Source organism: Adiantum capillus-veneris, chromosome 4 (genome assembly GCF_014529385.1).
Source record: "Adiantum capillus-veneris isolate H3 chromosome 4, ASM1452938v2, whole genome shotgun sequence".
In the NCBI taxonomy this organism is placed as follows: Eukaryota; Viridiplantae; Streptophyta; class Polypodiopsida; order Polypodiales; family Pteridaceae; genus Adiantum; species Adiantum capillus-veneris.
In genome coordinates this window covers 85608466-85629878 of record NC_140934.1, presented here as the reverse complement: position 1 = coordinate 85629878, position 21413 = coordinate 85608466, and the positions used below count along the sequence as shown (strand labels likewise).

Genomic DNA, 21413 nt, shown 5'->3' with positions numbered 1-21413 from the left:
GGCTCTTCGGCCAGCCTTATCGACGAGTAACACAGAGATGATTCCCACAACGGTCATGAATCCGGTGACGACCATGTAGTAGAGGGAGGCTTGCGTCCCTAAGCCCACCGCCTTGAAGAGGAAAGGCCCATAGAAGAGAATGGCGTCATTTTTGAAGAACTATTGGAAGAAAGGCAATGTGATTGCCATGGTCACCTATGGTGCATTCCGAGTGTGGAAGAGGAAGGACTTGTTGGCATGAATGTGTTGGCCACGGGTTAAGGGCGAAAAGAGTGTGCTTGGACCTGAATGAGGTAGAATTCGACATACTTGAATCAAATATTTGATGAAAATTGTGCAATCAATTTGAGAAGGTGGATGCTCAATCAATTGATTGTTTGACAAAGGTATGGCCCCTTTCTAAGATCCTGAAGGTGCTATGGACAAATATAATGCAACATTTGGAAGTCTAGGAGGGCAACTTCTTTACTTAGTGAGCCTAAGGCCCTTTTTTTCAAATTAGGCAGCACGCTCGCACGTAGAGCAATTATTTGACGTGCGATTACTGCCACGATCGTACGGCCCGATTGCTGCCATGATCGTTGCTTTTCAATCTCAATCTGTGCCGCTGCTCTCAATTTATTGAGTTCTTCAAACGCACTGGTTGCAGATTGCAGGATATGCCCAACAGGGATTGGCATGGCTAGGAAGCTTTGGGCTGTTTTCTTCTTGTCTGGAATGTCGTCACTTGGAGTGCATTGATTGCGGGATTTGCCCAATAGGAACAGGGCAAGAAAGCTCTGGGCTGTTTGCAGATTGCAGGATATACCCAACAGGGACCGGCATGGCTAGGAAGCTGTGGGCTGTTTTCAACGTGTGAGAAGAGAGACCTATCCCTCGAGATGCAATCACCTATGCTTTTATGCTTGATACTGCCTTGGTCGGCTGGTTGACATGTATGCCAAATGTGGTGAACTTCAGAATTCACAAATCTGCTTCAGGAACTTCTTGTCCGGAATGTTGTCTCTTGGAGTGCATTGATTGCGGGATTTGCCTAACAGGGACAAGGCAAGGAAGCTCTGGGCTGTTTTCAATAGATGCAAAGAGATGGCATCTCTCCAGATGCAATCACCTACATACACTTGCATCTTAAAGGTGTGTGGCATTACACGAGATGTTGTTGATTGGTTGACATGTATGTTAAATATTTCAGATGGCTCCAAAAAGTGCCTGACGAGCTTCCTGTCTGAAATGTCGTTCCTTGCATCGCATTGATTGCGGGATTTGCCCAACAAGGACAGGGCCAGCTACCTCTGGGCTATTTTCAGCGGGGTATGCCCAACAAGGACAGGGCGAGCTACCTCTGAGCTGTTTTCAGTGGATGCAAACTTCATAGAGATGGCATCTCTCCAGATGCAAACACCTATGCTTGCATTGTGAAGGCATGTGGCACTATGCAAGACGCTGGTATGGACCAAAATATTCATGATGATATTGTAAGTCAGGGGTCGTTTTTGAGCTTCCTGTGCGGAATGTCATTCCTTGCAAAGCATTGATTGCTGGATATGCCCAACAAGGACAGGGCCAGCAAGCTCTGGGCTATTTTCAGCGAATGCAGATGCAAACACCTATGCTTGCATTCTGAAGGCATGTGTCTCTATGCAAGACGCTGATATGGACCAAAATATTCATGATGATACTGTTAGTCAGGGGTCGTGTAGGAAAAACATCGTGCTTGGCACTGTCTTGGTCGACATGTATGCCAAATGTGGTGCATCTCAAAAAGCACAAAACTTGCTTCAGGTGCTTTCTGTATGGAATGTCGTCTCTTGGAGTGCCATTGAGCTTTTCGTTCGGAATGTCGTTTCTTGCAACGCATTGATTGCAAGATATGCCCAACAAGGACAGGGCCAACAAGCTCTGTGCTGTTTTCAGCAGATGCAAAGAGATGGCATCTCTCTAGATGCAAACACATATGCTTGCGTTCTGGCACTATGCAAGACGCTGATATCGAGAATGCACTGATTGCTGGATACGCTAAAACCAGGAGCGGGCCAGGAAGCTATGGACTGTTTTCAGCTAATGCGAAGCGAGTGCATCTCTCCAGATGCAATAACCTATGCTTACATGATACATCTTGAAGGCATGTGGCAATTTGGAAGACGCTAAGATGGACAAAAAAACTCATGACGATATTGTTAGTCAGGGGCTGTTGAAAAAAAAATGGTATGCTTGGCACAACCTTGGTCGACATGTATGCCAAATGTGGCAGGGCCAGGAATCCCTGGGCTGCTTTCAGCAAATGTGAAGCTAGTGAATCTCTCCAGATGCAATCACCTATGCTTTCTTCTCGAAGGCATGTGACACTATGCAAGACGCTGATATGGGCAAGAAAATTCACGATGGTATCGCTAGTTAGGGCCTTGGTCGCCATGTATGCCAAATATGGTGTACTTCAGAAAGCACAAAAACTACTTGAGGAGCTTCTTGTGCAAGATGTGAACTCTTGGAATGTATTGATTACAAGATATGTGGTACAGGGTATGGCCAGGAAGCTCTGGGCTGTTTCCGGCAGATGCAAAGTCAAAGCGTCTCTCCGAATGAAATCACCTATGCTTTGGTCTTCAAGGCAATGCTTACATATTGAATTACACAGGGGCTGTGTGCTTGGCAGTGCCTTGATTCTCAACAGGGGCAGGGCCAGAGAGCTATTTTCACCTGATGCGAAGCGAGCACAACAACGATCAAAACGATCTTGGTTACTTGGTGAGCCTAATGTCTTCTTTTGATTTCTTGATCATACAAGCTGCCACTTGGCATGATCTAGGCCATTGCCTTTGATCGGAATCCGATGGCCTCAATAACTAGCACTGAAGTCACAAGCGCATTTGAGAATAAAATACAAATTGGCTCGTGTATTGTACTTCAAAACATGAAGGCCACAGCAAGAAGAGTGTTGCTCTGTAGCGGAAGGCGTTCTCACACATGGGGAGGCTGGACGCGACTCGAGAGCAAAGTAGGATTCTCTCGTCCTCCTGCAACTACTCACCGGTCTCCTATTAAAAGTACTTCTCAAGTTCTCGTTCCCAAACCGCTTTATTTTCATGCCGTCAACCACCTACGTATAGGTGCACACAAAGAAAGACGACGTCCATGCTTGTCCTTCTTTGGAAGGTCTGCAGAGAGCTGGAAGCCAAGGCATGTAGAAGGGCGCCATCATGGGATGAAATAGGAAAGATTTAGAATATAGCTTTTTACTTGCAAGGTGAGCCAAAGGCTCTTCTCCCCCTATCTGATCGCACAAGCCACCACTTGGCAGCTTCTCGCCGAAAGCTTTTCACGCTAGCAAACGAGTGAAAAGCTTAAAGCTAAACTAAGTAAAATGACACTACAACACTGCAGCCTCCAGTTCACAGACAGGACTTTGCAACGGTTTGCGCAATTCGTAGGCACCACAGGCGTGAGTTCGCGCAGTTCACACGCGTGCAATCTGTAAGCGTTCTCAGGTTCCAAAAGCAAGTACAAGTTTGGTGACTCGACTCCAGATTATGCCCACTGATCATCAATTGAAATCTGATATCTTTTGTCTCAGTAGCACTAGAATAGACCTTTGCCATGCCTTGATCGCACCAAATATCTGATCGTTGAGAGTGCTCATCATGTCGGCAAGAACCCCAAGTACCTTTAAGGGTCATGATCTGCAAAATATAACAAGTAACCAGGGTTTGCAAGGTCCTCGGTAAACCGTTCAAGTGGCCTAGAATGCTTATTTTACCTTCTCGATGCAATAGGTTCTACATCATGAACTGGTTGTCACAATGGCACTTTCGCACTGCTCACTGAACTGCCAGCCGCTTTTGGATGGATCTCTCTTTAAGTGCAGAAGAGTTGATGGGTGGGCAGTTGTAGGTTGAAGGCGTGAAGAAGACTTGGGAAGTTGGTGTCACCTGGTGTAAGGTCATAAACCAACGTAAAGAGGAAAAATGAACAAGATTTCATAGAAGGTGCACAAGCAGGTGATTGGGATCTACAAACAGAACAGCAAAGCATTTATTGTTCTAGGAGAGTTGGAATGTTATAAAGAGGCAACGAGCAGTGCTAGTTGAAGAGCAGGTAAGAAGGAGGCAAGAGAAGCTAAACAGAGCGTGTAGCTACAAAGAATAGGGAGCCACTAACGAGTAGTGTAGAGAAATTAATGGGGGAGCAGTGCTTCAACAAAGGAGGTCGTTGAGCAACAAGATTTGTAGCCGGGGCACTGGTGGCTAGATATGGGGTATCCTTAATAAGAGCAAGAGCAAACTATAGGGAAAACCAAACGAGCAGTTGGGGGATTTTTAACAAGCTGGATATATATTCACAACACTGCATGTTCCAATTGTACAAGCGCGACTTCAGCTCGACAACATTGCAAGGTCCGTTATCTGCATTCAATTTCCCATGCGCATGCGTTTGCTTGGCGCAACACATAAACGCTACGGGGCAGGGCACGGCTTTTGTTTCTTATAATTTTTTGGAGAGACCACAGTGCCAGCTCTCCACCATACTTTTGTATGGCATCTCTGTATGGCGTGCACTATATACTTCGCACTTTCAATCTGTGACGTTTCATTGCAAGATGTTATGTTTAACTATTCACGTTGCTTTTTTGTAGCTTCACTCAAATATCGGCCTATAGATTGGACAATCGAAAAGCAGCAGTACAACATTGCAGGTCAGTAAAGCACCTCATTTATTGTTGCAGTTCATTCATGCTTTATCTATTTTCTTGTTTGTACCTTGGGTGCATGTATTATAGATAAGACGCTACTACATCAACAACTCTACTATGATAATTAATATGTACTTACAAGATGAAATGTCCAACACTATAACAACCTTGCCTTGAATCAGTTGTACAATCAAACTAACATTACAAAAGTTAAAACAAAGACGAACACGGGTAACATAAATGTCCTTCAGTAGTGACTTCTAGAATCTAGACCCTAAGTTCAATAAGCTGGATTTGATCGCAATTGGCGTACGCTACATGATTATTCTATAGATGTTATATAGCGAGGCCCACCAAGCAAGACTAGTTGCATTTGGAGGATGATGTGTGCCTATAATGCAAGGCATGTTAAATCGTGTGGACCTTTCTCCTCTAACCCTTGAGCCAAACACAAATTGTGTGAATCCTTTCCCCTCGATTCGTCATGGTATCGTATGTGTGCTATTTGCTTTTCTCAAATCAATGTATTTGCCCAATCTAATGTGGTTCGTACCTTGTTTTACTATTATAGGCTATGATTCATAGGCACCTTCTGTTTGAAGGAAAGGGCATCCACATGGCCGTCTAAACCGCAAATCTCTCTCAAGTACTCTATCTCTGGATTCCATCGCACAATCTCTAAGAGCACCTTGCTTTGCATAGCTGCTGCATTCGTCGTCTCTTCCTCTAAATCAGTGATGGTAGAGTTTATGATGCAAGTGGAGCTACAAGTGTCTGGAACATGCATGATGAGCAAGCAAAAGCAAATAATGGGAACCAAGGAATTGACTTATTGCTTAGTCTGGGTGTGCGAAAAGAGAACGCTTTTCCCCTCGTTGAACCCACAAGCCACCACATGGCCCATGTAGAACTCACCAAGTAAATATTAGCTTCAAGATTGAGAGAGCATAACAAAAAAGACATTAAATTATAAAATATTAGCTTCAAGATCGAGAGAACTCCTTCCTCTCTCTCTCTCTCTCTCTCTTAGTGCACATGTTAGAGAGAGAAGAAGAAGAAGAGCAATTTAACGTCGTAGGAAACTATCCCAAAAGACCTCAAATGAGAGTTGAACTCAAGACCTGTTATTCAAGAGGGAAATGGCATAACCAATCTACTGCACTTGGGTGATAAAGGTTATACCATTTTCCTCTTTTTATTAACACACCCACACACACACAAGAAGAAGGAAACTATCCCAAGGGACCTCAAAGATCTATCTGAAAAGGGTTGAACTCAAGAACTGTTATTCAAGAGGGAAATGACATAATCAATCTACACACTTCGGTGATAAAAAGGTTATACCATTTTCCTCTTTTTATTAACACAATCACACACCCACCCACCCACGCGCGCGCACGCGCATACGCACGCACGCACGCACGCACACACACACACACACACACGCACACACACACACAAAAGAAGAAGAGTATTTTGATGTCGTAGGAAAGTATTTCAAGAGACCTCAAAGATCTATCCGACGAGAGTTGAACTCAGGACTTGTTATTCAAGAGGGAAATGACATAACCAATCTACCACACTTGGGATGTTATACCGTTTTTCTCTTTTTATTCACACACACACACATACAAGAAGAAGAGGATTTTAACGTCGTAAGAAACTATCCCAAGAAACCTCAAAGATCTATCCAATGAGAGTTGAACTCAAGATTGTTATTCAAGAGGGAAATGGCATAACCAATCTACCACACTTGGGTGATAGAAATGTTATAGAAAGGTTATACCGTTTTCCTCTTTTTATTAACATACACACATCCACCCACCCACACCCACACACACACACACACACACACACACACACACACACACACACACACACATGAGAAGAATAGAATTTTAACGTCGTAGGAAACTATCCCAAGAGACCTGAAAGATCTATCCGACGAGAATTGAAAAGACCTATTATTCAAGAGGGAAATGGCATAACCAATCTAACACACACACACACACACACACATACACACACATGTTAAGTATGGATCTAATTTACGCCTTGTAAATTTTTGTATTAAAAATGCACATTTGTAAAGCCCTCATTATGAGAAGAAGCCATCATGCGTGAAGAAAAATCACTTGTCGAAAACCAAAACACCGGAATATTCATTTTTGCCGGAATATTATGGCCGGACAATGGCCGAAAAGTGGTTAGAAAATGGCCGGTTGTTTGGCTAGTTGGCCGGTGGCCGATAGTTAATGGCCGGTGGTCGAAAGTCAATGGCCGGTGCCGGTGGTCGAATTCAATGGCCGGTGGCCAATTTCAAAGGAGGACTTGTCTTCTCAAGGGCGACCACACATGGATGGATTGGAGGGTCCAATTTGGACTTATCTACACAAGGGTGGCTACTCATGGTTGCCTCTCATGAGAGAGGGTAGCCCTTTTGGCCTGTAAAGGAAGCCATTTCTACATACATTTCATAGTGTGATTTGGACTTATCTACACAAGGGCAGCTACACATGGTTGCCTCTCATGAGAGAGGGTAGCACTTTTGGCCTATAAAGGAGGCCATTTCTACACACATTTCACAGTGTGAAATTGATGCAACAAGGTGGGCGTGAGGTGGTGATAGTGAAGCAAGGTGAGATTTCTATTAAGGGTATAATCCCTTTGTAACCTACTTCATGTTTGAAGTACTAAAGCCATTAAGTGGCTGCTTTTTCGTGGATGTAGCCCACATTGGGTGAACCACGTATATCGTGTGTACACTCTCTCTCTCTCTCTCTCTCTCTCTCTCTCTCTCTCTCTCTACTCTACAGTCTCTTGTGTGTGAAAATTATCTCTCTCCATTAAGTAATCTACTCAATTATCTACTTAGCTACATCATATTTCCTAACAACACACACACACACACACACACACACACACACACACATTCTTATGGCCAGTTCCAACTAGATTGTAATTTCTTTAATTTTTATTTTGCTGGGACTAGTCGACGATGCCCAGAATGTACTACTCGCTTTGGTAAAGAATGTTTGAGAACCTTATGGTATCTTTACCTTGTGAAATAAAGGGGACATTTTTCCTACAGGGATAGGAGCTTGTATTGACTATGGTGAGACCCTACAGATACCTAAACCTATAGTTAATTAAGGGCATTAAGGTATGTGGGTTTCATGGCTCTGCATTCAATGGCATTTTTTGCAAAACCATGGTGGCTCCCTCCTTGCGCGCTCTCTCCATTATGAGAACTTGCGGCGTGGCTTAACTCCACATCTAGTGTACGGGCTTGTTGTTCTATGCTGATAGTTGGTTGCCACTTGCCCCATAACACCTCCTTTTGTTTTCCTTAATACCTCACGACGCACCACTACTCTAGTAACTTCCTGTAGATGGGCCCGCTGTACTATCATGAGGAAGGTGTTACCTGCTCCTAAACTCTATAAAAGGTGAGTTTTTTTAGCTCACTTAGCATTAGTAATGTGTGCAAGTGTTCTTGATGTATTTATCTCCATAGTAGCACTATCTATGACCTGGCCTACTGGTTGATACTATTAAGTAATAGATCTACGGCCAAAGGCAAGGAGAAGTAAGCCATTGTGGAGCTAGTTGCTCCAACTCAATCTCAGGTGAATATTGGCATTAAAATGGATTCTTGCTCGACAAAATGATGATGTTTTTCTCTAATTGGTTTCTCATGCACATTAAGGACATGTATGGCAACTCATGTTTTTGATAATTTTTCAGTATTTACTACTGCTTGAATGGTAAAGTTTGATTAGATTAAGATTATAGTGCTATTCCTCATACTCAGGTTGCAATGTCACTTTTGATGTGGCTTGGATGGTGTATGCTCCTGCAAGAGAGCTTTAGATTACTTGCTAAAACATTGAGGTTCAAAGTTGTATCAACGGCATTGGTTGTATGTCCTTTTAGTAAAAGGAGTATTTCCTATCGTTATGCATATTCAGTCCTATCTTGAGCTTGGGTAGTTTCAACATAAATGAGGGTATTGTAGCCAGTTAAGCTGGTTTTTTTGGTGCCTTATAAAGCTAAGGCCTGAGGATGATGTTCTTCATAACACTTGGTGATGAAATCATTTGGTATAGTGGACCTATTGGTTTGGTATGTAACTTCGATCTGGCATAGTTTGGAACCAACCAGAAGTTTGGATTTTAAGGTTTCCTCTGGCAAACACTGGAAGTTATAAATTTGGGCCTCTATTTAAGTTAAATATAATGAAGTAATGTCATTAACACATTAGGAAGAATTATGCTTGATGGTGTTAACCCTCTGAGAGTTGCATATCGTTACCTATTAGTCGACCATTATACCAGTACCACCAGCACCAATACTAGAATGGATAGTCTAAAACTAGTACCATTACAAATATGCCAGTATGACTGAATAGCAGTTTTCAATACCAGTACTACCGGGACCAATACTATCAATAATAGTACTTGTACCAATACTAGTATATCAAATCAATATCTATATCAGTACACCGGCTCTCAACAGGTCTAGTGTAGAATTACCTACTTCCCTTCTCCTAGTTATACATCCATTCTAGTATTCGCTGCATGACAATATGTCTGGAACCAATATACGAGTAAACTGGTAGACTAGTATAGCAATAAAGCAACACCAATTCTAGTACTACCAGAACCAGTACTGATGCTGACAATCTGGAACTACTACCAGTACTAATATACCTGTATACCTGTATAGCAGTATTGGAATATCAATACCAAGACTAATTGTATTGGTACTAGCACTAAAAATCTCAACAATTGGTACCAGTATGAGAACCAATATACCAAACCTAAATCAATACTTGTACTCCGGCTCTTTACAAGACTCGTATAGATTTACCTATTTCCTATTTTCAATTTTATAACTACTGGTTTTCTTCATTTTTTTTGTATTCTTGACATAGACAAATGTTTGGGATTCGATATACCAGTATAACAATATAGTAGTATAATGCATTCAGTTCCAACACTACTAGTGAAGGAGTACGAGCGGAAGTGCGACGCGAGAGAGAGTGCGAGAAGAAGAGCACGACGATATGGTAAACTTGCTCTACTGTAATGTGTAGAGCATAGTGAGTTCTTATTAGGTTTTTACAAAAGAATATGTGTACATACTTGGCGGCCCGCCCACTTACCTGGGCGACCACATTGGGCTTTATACCCCAACAACCTCCCACTTAAAGTCCAATGTGGTACTTTAAGTGTGAGAGAAGCTACTATACAAACTAATATACAAGAGATGTAGAGAAGTGATGTAATACCCTACACCTAACTGCTTGCGAAAATGCGCAAAGCTCTCTGAGGGAAGTCCTTTTGTCAGTAGATCAGCAGGATTTTCTGTGGTGTGAACTTTGACAAGCTGAAGTTGCTTATCCTCGAGCATTTCCCTGATGAAATGACACTTCACATCCACATGCTTTGTCTTTGAGTGATAAACTGGATTGCGAGCCAATTGTATAGCACTTTGACTATCACAATATAACACAGGCATCTTTTCTTTGATTCCCAAATTTGTTACTAGTCGATTAAGCCAAATTGATTCTTTGCATGCCTCTGATGCTGCAACATATTCAGCCTCTGTAGTAGACTGAGTAACACAATCTTGTAATCTAGAATGCCATGATACTGCTCCACCAGCCAATGTAAAGACATACCCTGACGTAGACCTTCGGTTGTCTAAGTCACCTGCATAATCTGAATCTGTAAAACCCTTTACACTTAGCTCCTAACTCCCATAGCATATACGCATACTCTTTGTAGCTTTCAGGTATCTCAATATTCCTTTCACTGCCTCCCAATGTTTCTTGCCTGGGTTTGACATGTATCGACTTACTACTCCCACTGCAAATGCAATGTTTGGGCGAGTAGCAATCATTGCATACATCAAACTACCCACTGCAGACGCATATGGAATCTTATCCATTTCGGCCTGCTCTTCCTCAGACACAGAACAATCTTGTTTGCTAAGTTTCACATATGGTGGCAATGGAACACTCAGTGCCTTTCCCTTCTCCATATTGAAACGTTGCAAAACCTTCTCAATATAATCTGTTTGAGATAACCAAATCAACTTCTTTGATCTGTCTCTGTCAATGCGCATACCAAGTATATGACTTGCCTAACCCATGTCTTTCATGTCAAACGATTTTGCCATCTTTGACTTCAAAGCTGAAATTTCTTCCAAGTGCTTGCCAGCAATCAACATGTCATCCAGATACAAAATAAGGATCAGCCAACTACCATCCTTAGCCTTCTTTGTATATAGACAGTGATCGAACTCACTACGTTTGTAGCCTTGAGAAAGCATAAACTTGTGGAATTTATGGTACCATGCCCTCGGTGATTGTTTTAAGCCATAAAGACTCTTTAACAACTTACATACCCAATCTTCCTTGCCTTTCTCAACAAACCCTTCTGGCTGCTGCATGTAAATTTCCACATCTAAATCACCATGCAAGAACGCTGTCTTGACATCCATTTGGTGCAACACCAAATCTAATATGGAAACCAATGCAAGAAAGCATCTCAATGTAGTCATTTTGACCACCGGAGAGAAGACTTCATCAAAGTCAATGCCTTGTTCTTGCTTAAAGCCCTTGGCAACAAGCCTTGCTTTGTACTTTGGCTTACTATCATGAGCGGTGATCTTATACCTGTAAACCCATTTACAAGGTAGAGCCTTCTTGCCCTGTGGTAATTTAACTAGCTTCCATGTCTTGTTTTTATGCAGAGCTGTCATCTCTGACTCCATGGCCAATCGCCAATTCCCGGAGTCCTTCATTTGCACTGCTTCCTTGTAACATGAAGGCTCATTGCAATCAGTCAACATGACATAGTTCATAGATGGAACAAACCTATCAGGAGGTCGCGTGGCACGTCCAGATCTACGCACAATAGGTGGCTCATGCTCAGCCACAACCTGTGGTTCCACTCTATCCTGTCCTTGCTCCTCTTGAGCCTTGACATGTTGTCTTGCACGTGCAGGTCCATCTTCTTGGAAGACAACTCTTCTAATCTCCTCAACCCTCTCTGGTTTAGAATGATATTTGGATTCATTAAAGTGAACATCATTGCTGCGAACAACCTTTCTAGATTCGGGATCCCAAAGTCTGTACCCCATCTCACCTGAATTACCATAGCCTAGAAAGATGCACTTTCTACTCTTTGGCTCAAGTTTGTTCCTAAATTCCTTTGGAACGTGAGTATATGCCTCACAGCCAAAGACTCTGAGATGCTTGTATGAGGGCATTTTGCCTGACCATACCATCTCTGGCACTGAATCCTCTGCAAAACCTTGCTAGGAGATCTATTTACAAGATGAACAGCTGTTGATACAGCTTCAGCCCAAAACCCATTTGGCAGCTCTGCATTAGACAACATACTTCTGACCTTCAGCAACACCATTTTGAGGAGGATTGTAAGGATCAGTAAGTTCACGTTTTATACCTTTTGACTCACAAAAGTCCTGAAAGGCCTTTGAAACATACTCTCCACCATTGTCAGTGCGTAAGCATTTAAGCTTCTTGCCACTCTGATTCTCCACAAGTGTCACAAACGTTTTGAAAACACTAAACGCTTCATCCTTGTGCTTGAGAAAGTAAACCCATACTTTCCTCGAGTAATCATCTATAAATGTCATAAAGTAAGAAGCTCCCCCTAGAGATAGGTTAGGCATAGGTCCACACAAATCACTATGAACAAGTGCCAACTGTGTATCTCTTCTACTGCTTCTATGCTTATGTGGCTGCTGTGTTTGCTTACCATACAGACAATGTTCACAGAATTCAAAATCATTAAATGAAAAGCCAGGCAAATAACCAGAACGAGACAAGATTTCCATTCCCTTCTTGGACATATGTCCTAACCGGCTATGCCACAAAGAAACGTTCGGCTGCTCGGTTACATTGATTACATTTTTAGAGACATTTGATACATAAATCATGTAAAGTCCTCGAGACTTTACGCCATGTGCTACTATCATAGAACCCTTGGATATCTTCCACATGTTCTGTCCAAAAGTGGTGACGTAGCCAGCATCATCAAGTAAACGTGTGCTGATCAAGCTCTTTGTAATTGCGTGAACATGTCTCACATTCTTCAGCGTGAAAGAAGAGCCATTCTGAAACTTCAATTGAACATCTCCAACACCTAAGATCTCACATGTCTGCCCATTTCCTAGCCGAACATGATCTTTAGTGGTCACATAAGAGGTAAACCACTCCTTGTTTGGAGACACATGAAGTGATGCCCCTGAGTTTATAATCCAGTCACTCAGTGCATTTCCATCAGATGCTGTAAGAAGAGCTGAGTCCATTGTATTCTTCAAGAAGTAGATGTCTCCTGACACTAGACTGTCATCCTCTGCAACAGTGTTTGTCACATTTATTTCTTGAATCTTCACTGAGGACTTGTTCTTCTCACCATGGTCTTTAGCTTTCTCTCTGCCTTTTTCTGCTTTCCATTCTCTGCAGTCTCTTTTCATGTGACCCTTCTTGCCACAATGGTAGCATTCTATGTCACTCTTGCCTTTAGCATTGCGGGACTTGCTACGAGACTGATTCCTCTTTCCACCTTTGTACTTTTCTTTGGTCCTTCCCCTGACAACTAAGGCTGTTCCTTTGACTTTGTCCATTGTCTTTCTATTGGTTTCTTCAGTATGAAGACTTCCTTCTACACCTGCTATGTTCAAACCATCTCGAGGTGCAGAATTACTCAAAGCTGTGCGAAAAGTGTCCCAACTTTCCGGCAATGTGATCAACAGGAACATAGCTCTAACAGGTTCATCAAACTTGACACCTTGACCTGACAACAGACTATAGATTGTGTTGAATTCATTCAGATGATTGGACATAGGTGTCCCTTCTTTCATCTTCAAGTCAACAAGCTTCTTAATCCAGTATACCTGTGAAGCTGCACTCTACTTCTCATAAAGATCACTCAGCTTTAACCATGCTTGATAAGCCGACATCTCGTCTGCTACATTGAAGTAAACGCTTTCTGCCAAAGTCAGCATAATGGTAGAAAGTGCCAATTCATCCATTTCGCTCCATTCATCTTCGTCCATATCTTCTGGTTTTATCCCCTTGAGCTTTATAGGTTTTATCTGCTTCTTTTGTACCAACACGTGCCAAATCTGCTTCTTCCATAATGGGAAATTGGTTCCATCCAGCTTCTTGATATTGTAAAGAGCAGTGTCCTGTGATCGAGCCATAGCTACGCTTCACAGTAGTTTACTTTCCTCGGAAAAATTCGGCAGAGTTTCCCCTGTAAACTTACCTCTGAACCAATATCAACCAAGAAAGCTTCAGATTCTGCAGAAATTTTGGCAGAGTCTCCTTTGTAAAATGGCTCTGGTGTACTAAAAACAGACCAAAAAACAGCTCAAAAAACCACTGTCTCTCTAACACTGTAAGCTGTGGGTAAACCTGTCCTGCACCTGTACTGTCTCTGACTGTCTTGTCACATCCTGTAAGCATAGACTGCGACAATGCCTCAACGGCAGTAAAGCAAAGATGCAATCCCAACTGTCTAACTCACAGTCAATATATCCTAGCTGCCTATCTAAGGGTGCTCGAGGGATCGCTCCAAGACCTGTATCACCGAAAGGATCTCAACATTCGAGAATCCCCCAGCGCAATAAAACCTCACTCGACCCTCAACAAAGGCTGCAGTAAATCTGACAGTACATAGACTTCCCACAAAGTCATACATCCACAAATTTCCCACTGTATGCTGTAACCGCTGCGGCGGTTGTTTGCTGCGTGACTCACAGCCAACAAACCCTCAACAGACATACATCATCTCTGACAATACATCCCATGTGGAAGTACCTGCAATGTCAGGATGAAATCTGGAATATCAAGCAGCAAACACAAGCTACCTGATGAACTAGTGGATGTCGCCTACAGTCTGTGTGTAGATGCGCCCGTGTCGCATGTGAGACGCCTCCAAGAACTGTGAGCCGTCCTTCGATGTGTAGACAGCCACAAATCAACACTCTGGGAGTGTCGATATCCTCAGCACCTGCAGTCGTAGGCCGAAAACCCCAAATTTGCAGAGTCGGATCTGCACCTGTCGAGACCACGTAGTCGAAAATGGCCTGCGCAGACCTTTGTCGAAGCCGAACGGTGGCCGAGATGACCTCAGAATGAAATTCTGACAACACTGAGCCCGTTGGGCTCACCCACGAGATTTGGGGCCGTGTCTTCGCCTGTCGAATTTCACTCCAATATGAGTTGGTGACTCTAGCCTCTTGTAGTGCTGCCCCGAGCCTCGATCTGAGCTCTGATACCAGTTGAAGGAGTACGAGCGGAAGTGCAACGCGAGAGAGTGTGCGAGAAGAAGAGCACGACGATATGGTGAACTCGCTCTACTGTAATGTGTAGAGCATAGTGAGTTCTTATTAGGTTTTTACAAAAGAATATGTGTACATACCTGGCGGCCCGCCCACTTACCTGGGCGACCACATTGGGCTTTATACCCCAACAACCAGTACCAATACCAGTACCATTACCAACACTGAAAGACTGAGACTTATACCAGTATTGATGAGCGAGTATACCAGGATAGCGGTATAGCAATACCAGTACTACTAGTAATAGCACTATAGATATGAAAACGGTACGAGTACCAGTAATTGTATACTAGACTCATAAAGGTTTTTTTTATGATTGTGTAATTGGCTACCAAAGTCTGTTGAAATTTTCTCTTTACTTGCACAAAAAGTTGCACCTTTGTGACATGGATAACAACTAGGATGCCCATGCATCACCTGCATACAGAGCCAATGCTAATGGAATGTTGTGTTGTTTTCTATGGGTGCAGGTGAGGGCTACTTTCCTTGGTTTAGCTTTTTGGTGCTTTACTGTCTGGAAGATTTGCAGCTAGTTCGAAGGAGTTTTCACCTTTTGGATGGTGTCTTATACCAACCTGTTGATATTCATTTGTACAAAATCAGGTAATCTAAGTTTGTTTGTATAATAAACCTTGTATTTATGTGGGTACCTTGGTCTTTGAACATGTATATGTTTGTTTGTGGGTAATATATGTAAATAACTAAAACACACACAAATTGCACTTAGATCTAGTTTTACCACTAGGTCAAGACCAGACTCCCACTGTGCTAGGTCAAGATGATCTGGTAAAACCGTCAGTCTGAGCTAGGAGGGGCTATCCTCACATGGTCAATATGAATGTTTTCTGACCGAATGAAGGTTTGGGTGGCTATCAAAATATTTCAGTACACCGTTAAATGTATAGTTTGTTTTTGCTTTTGCCTTTTATTATGCTTCCTTTCAAATTTCTAGGACATCTGAAATTTTTGGTCATTTCTAACTATGCCTACTTAAGGCAATTTTGCTGTAGTATCAGGGATTGGATTTACCAATGGAGCGACTATCATGGGCTTCTCTTTTGGTTCTTAGATGCGAAAGAATCTGTGCTTATTGTGACCTAGTCTAGTATTCCTACTACCTCCCCGATTCACACAATCTTCTTTGACAAATGGGTCAAAACTTTAGCTATTTTGGTCAAAAACAGTAAGGAGGGTGTCTCTGTTAATACCGACATTATTGCTAATATTCCCACTATCTCTAAAGCTCATAAAGAGGATTTGGCCAAGTTCTCCTCTGATGGAACTGAACTTGCTAACCTTCTCAGAAAGTAGTGTGGGCTCAACCCGAGTTTTGTCACGGCCCCGACTATTCCAAGTCTCCCACCTGCCAACAATCTTTTTTGTAGAGATATTGCAACTGTGGAAGCTGTTAAAGAATTTCAGAGAGATTTATGTTCTCTCAGTGACACTTCGCTTCTGGAATTGGTACCTAAGGTATCCAGAATCTCTCCATTTTCACCAATTTCGATAAGTGGAGGTTGAATCTTTAGGGTGGAGCACAAACTGTGGTTACTCCCTAATAAAGGTTTTTTGGCTCCTATCTCTACAGAGACTTGGGTTTTTTTGGCAAATCTGCCAGCTGCTACAATGGAGGATTCTCGGCTAAGACACTCAAAGGAATGCAATGTTTGGACAAAGGAGAGCTGATTAAAGCTCCATTCAATAGTATTTTCTCGGTTCCAAGAAGTGTAGCTCTAATGCAGGTCTGTACGTGAGAACAAAAGGTCTCATGCAGTTCCATAAAAACAATGAAGATTATTATGCGAAATCAGTATGGAATATTTACAGACCCTATCTCAAGTGTGCTTGCAGATTTCTTGACCAAAAGCATCATGTGAGTCTAGCATTATATGGTTTGACCATGCAGTTTGGTACGCACTCAACAATATGGAATCTGTTTTCTCGAAAAAGCCTACATCCTTTCATCTTAGTCTCATTTGCTGCTGGTTAGGTGGACAAGCCAAGGAGTTGGTTTTGGCACAAATTGCATTCATACATTTTCGTACATTAATGGTTGACATGCTCAAAGAGCTCAGAGCAAATGAACCAGGGATGCTCCTTACTACTTATGGTTCTTACAAAGGGATAAAAACTATTCTGGGACTTCTGAAGCTAACTTTAAAGAAGATGAGTCCCTTTCTCAAAAAAGATCCCACACACTACTAAATCCAAACGCCATGTTTACTTCATTTCTTACCCCCTCTTCGTCTTCTGACTCTAGTTTTGATAGAAGATAATCTAGAAGCTTTACAAGAGGAAGGGGTCGGGGGTTGCCTATTAAACACCTTTTGGAAATGTGATTGTGCAGGTAGTGGTCAATGGATCGAGAGGCGTTGTCTACCAAGCCATTAGGAAATTTCGGAGGTCATTTGGAGGGCCTTCTAAGAAAATGTATTTTTTGCACTCTCTCTCTAGAAAAAATGGCAAATAATAGAGCTGGGTCTTTCATTGTAAAAGTTCAAAAGTGTACTTTAAGTAGATTCCTTACTCTTCTGAACATTCGTTCGTAATGATTAAGGGATAATATTCTTTTCAGTTGCATTGAATGAACCTCGTCAATATGGAGGGAATGAGGCTAACTAGGAGGGACGAAGGCGCAACCGCTATTCACTTTCCATTAAACCTGCACATTTGGCTAATGGCGCACTCCTCAAATGGCACAAATGTTACGCAGAAACGAGCCAAATATCACCTTCACATTGATTTGGACAATGAGTACCAACCATTGATTAAGCGTAGTAAAACAAACACACATATACCTCCCGCTTGCATAGACACGCTCAGAGCTCAGGGAGCTAAACACATAGATATCTGGACGAGAGGCTCTCTCTACCCTAAGAATCCAATGACTAATGTGTCTCCACCGTTTGTTAATCCTACAAGCTTATTGACCTTTGCTGGTGATGGAGAAAAGGGCCTTCTGGGTTATTGTAAATCTCTTACAAGAGAAGCTGAAACTTATAAGGGCATTCTCCAAGCTCAACAATGTGAGATGGTTCGTCTTTCACATTTACATTCTACAGATCAGGTTACCATTTTGCAACACAAAACAGAGGTACAGGAACTGAAAGGAAAGGTACGAAGTTGTCAAATGAAGGACACCATCTTGAGTGGTCGTATCCGAAAGAAGAAATTGCGCAATCTTGAAACATTGCAGGTTGCATCCGGAGGTCTCAAGAAAAGAATCCGAGCATTAAGGTGATGCTTCTTGGTTGGCTACATTGTCTTAATTAAGTAATCTTTTTGTTTTTTCTTGTTATGCATTGTTTTCATGTGCCTAAATAGTGTCAGTGAAGTAAATTTTCTGTTATTTACTTATGCATTGTCTTCATGTAGAGATTCAATCTATCCTGACAAGGAAAACATTGACCCCAAAGCCAATATAGGAAAGAGATTGAAGCCACTTATAAGTAGAAGCCTGGCAGTAGATATAGTACATGACAAGAAGTTTAAGGTCCTACAACGAAATGTAGTGGACCGCTTTATTTCAGAGAACTCAGTGCCTGCAAAAGAGATACAAGGCACACTTGATTCACTTGGTGTAAGCAAAAGAGGATATTCGGCTATACAAAAATCTGTCTCATCCATCTTTTCATATTAAAGCAACTTACAGTGGCCATGGAGCAAACATGGCATATGATGAGTTCAATAATATTTTTATGGACCTGCAGATGTTACAGAAGAGAATGGTGGAGTTTTACAACATCACATTTGAAGAGTCACGAGGGGTATTACATTTTGTGTTAAAACTGGATGAGTGTGAGCTTGTTAAAGAGAAAAAGCTAGAGCGTGTTACTATTACTTTAATGAATAGAGCCCTCTCAAAGTGTCCCAGTGATGATCCTTTGTATTTTAGTGTTCAATCAGAATCTAACATATGGTGGCTTGGTGCGTTTGAGGTAAGCGAGATTCTCAGGTAAGCTCAAATGTTCACATCTGCTTAAGTCTCATTTATTTTGTGTTGCAGGTAAAGAAAGAAGATCATGAGATTCTATATTAGGTGTTCCATCAAACTAATATTCCGGAGGTGATTGATCGACAGACTAACCAGGGAGAGGTACTACGTCTAGATGGAAGGGGAGACTTTCAAGTTCAGTGGCATCTTGCAGGTGATCTCAAAACATTAAAGTGCATGTATAATTGTGGAATGGGTGCAATGGCAAATTCGCCGTGTTTGTTTTGCATGGAGCCTGCAAAGGTCATGGACCCAAAGTGGTGGAGAAAAGCTCCAACACGTCACATTGAGGACCCTGCTTTTCGATCGGTTTTGAAAATACCACTTGTGAATGTCCACATCTGTACAATGCATGCCCTTTGTAGAATTGTGGAGAAATTGGTCTACTTATATATCGGGTTTTCTTGGAAAATTAAGAACTCGGCAGAGCGACAAGTAGCCCTGCAGTGCTTAGAATTGGTACTGTCGGATATGGGGCTTCATGGTGGCAATGTGAAAATCCAGCAGGATGAAAAGAGATCAACTGTTGAGAAGGATGTCCCATGCAAACCATCCATCGATGGGGTGAAGGCACGGAGGTTTTTATCTAAACCCCAAGGTATACGAGATCCGAAGCTAATAAAACATGGAAGAATATATAACACATCTTATGTTAGCAAGGTAGAGTATCAGAGCTGGAAAAAGCTACATATTGCACTCAAAGACCAAGAACCAACTACTCGTAACGCGAAGGCTGAGGTTTTGCGATCAATAGACATCCTATTTTTGATGGGCGACAAAGATGACTGGTCACAAGGTGATATGAACAAGTTCAAGGAGAATCTCAACCTTATCAAAAAATCATTCAAGACAGCATGGACAGACACCCAGATTACTCACTACATGGTATTATCGTGTATTTGATTCTCTTTTATGTGCAACTATGTGAGTGTAAAACATTTTAACTAATCTGTTTTTATATCCAGCACATCATCTTCAATCATTTACCATATTTTATACAAAAGTATGGGAACCCGGCAATATGGAATACCCAAGGGATGGAAAAGTCTCATTACATGGCGAGAAATGCTTATTTCAGGCACACACGACATGGTGACTCTCGAATCAAGGCTAACAGTTTGAGAGAACTATTTGAATGGTTCTATCGTAGAATCATTCATCGAATGCAGGCAAAAGAAGTCTTGGCCTCTTCAACAAACAGCACAAGCCATCAGACATTTACAACAACAAAAAGTTAAAAGATCAATGGCATACAACAACTCCGGTGCTCGTGAAAGTCAACGAAGGTGGAGAGAGACAATGGTGTATGTGAACCACAAGTGGAGAAAGATACTCTGAGTGGATGACATTGTATAAAATTTCTGTAATACATGATCTTATACAATTGCTACTTGAAGTGTATCAAGATTTTGAAGGTTCAATTTTGTTTTTTGGCACATCACCCTTGTAACAAATCATGAGATGTTTGCCATACTCTAAAAGTTCATCTGGGTTTTGTCTACCAAGAGCTAGTGCCATTGCTGTGTAAGTGTAGTAATACGCTGCCTGACCACCTATATAGCCCGGGCAGTAACCAAAACAATCTCTAGCAAACACTTTGTCCACAAGAATGACTTTATCTGCACTTTTGGGCAGCACGGGTCCACCCAAGAAGCGTGATACTGTCTTTAATGTGTAAGTTTCTATTGAACCCTCTTGTGACATGGAATTGTGAAAAACTACTATCGGCGACTCGCAAAGCTTTGAAAGGTACTGCGCTAGGGCCGCATCCCTTCCACGATACTCTCGAGTCCGCAGCCGAAGGAAGTCATCCTTGTCAGCAATCCAAGACTGCACATATCATGTCTGAGTAAGTGACACACAAAGAGAGAGAGAGAGAGAGAGAGAGAGAGAGAGAGAGAGAGAGAGAGAGAGAGAGAGAGAGAGAGAGAGAGAGAGAGAGTTACCATGAAGCTCTCATCCTGCAGAAAGAGGTCATCCTGCCACCACAGGTGTACATATATAGTTGACCCCTGACCTGAATGGTTCAACCAATCCTCCACTTCTTTGTTACTTATTGATGGTGTTAGGCTTTGTATTATTGCTTGGAAGGTGGCTTCATCAGGTAGTGTCTCCTTGTATTTTTTAGTTTTTTCAAAGCATATTCAAAGGCATTCCATTGGATTGCTGGATGTTTCCATTGCCTCATCATCACTACTATCCTCTGAAACAAATCCACTCCTCTCCTCTTGGACTCTGGAAATGATAGCCAAGGAGAAGTCCTCCCTTAAATAAAAGATGCTTTGCATATCATGTAAAAAGATATAGGTCCTCTCTCCAATCCTGAAGTTAGGCACAACAAGCAGC

The 21413-nt window shown here is 42.1% G+C and overlaps 2 protein-coding genes and 1 pseudogene across 2 annotated transcripts; all 3 read left to right on the top strand.

Annotated features, from left to right (window-relative positions):
- The first annotated feature begins 485 nt into the window (after nucleotides 1-485).
- LOC147459536 (uncharacterized) lies at nucleotides 486-2910 on the top strand (annotated as a pseudogene).
- A 619-nt stretch (nucleotides 2911-3529) lies between these two features.
- On the top strand, nucleotides 3530-16384 carry LOC147459535 (uncharacterized). The gene is made up of 3 exons (XM_086511609.1): nucleotides 3530-4690; nucleotides 15544-15676; nucleotides 16258-16384. The coding sequence occupies exons 1-3, from the start codon at nucleotides 4543-4545 to the stop codon at nucleotides 16382-16384; spliced, it is 408 nt and encodes a 135-aa protein (XP_086367735.1). The 5' UTR covers nucleotides 3530-4542.
- Nucleotides 16385-19001: 2617 nt separating this feature from the next.
- On the top strand, nucleotides 19002-20486 carry LOC147459534 (uncharacterized). The gene is made up of 2 exons (XM_086509853.1): nucleotides 19002-19952; nucleotides 20033-20486. The coding sequence occupies exons 1-2, from the start codon at nucleotides 19245-19247 to the stop codon at nucleotides 20303-20305; spliced, it is 981 nt and encodes a 326-aa protein (XP_086365979.1). The 5' UTR covers nucleotides 19002-19244; the 3' UTR covers nucleotides 20306-20486.
- The last annotated feature ends 927 nt before the right edge of the window (nucleotides 20487-21413 follow it).

Coding starts and splice junctions, on each gene's coding strand:
- LOC147459535 (XM_086511609.1), top strand. CDS start 4,543: ATGGCGTGCACTATATACTTCGCACTTTCAATCTGTGACGTTTCATTG. Junction 4,691..15,543: donor GCAGCAGTACAACATTGCAG/GTCAGTAAAGCA, acceptor CTATGGGTGCAG/GTGAGGGCTACTTTCCTTGG. Junction 15,677..16,257: donor ATTCATTTGTACAAAATCAG/GTAATCTAAGTT, acceptor GGTCAAAAACAG/TAAGGAGGGTGTCTCTGTTA.
- LOC147459534 (XM_086509853.1), top strand. CDS start 19,245: ATGTATAATTGTGGAATGGGTGCAATGGCAAATTCGCCGTGTTTGTTT. Junction 19,953..20,032: donor CCCAGATTACTCACTACATG/GTATTATCGTGT, acceptor TTTTATATCCAG/CACATCATCTTCAATCATTT.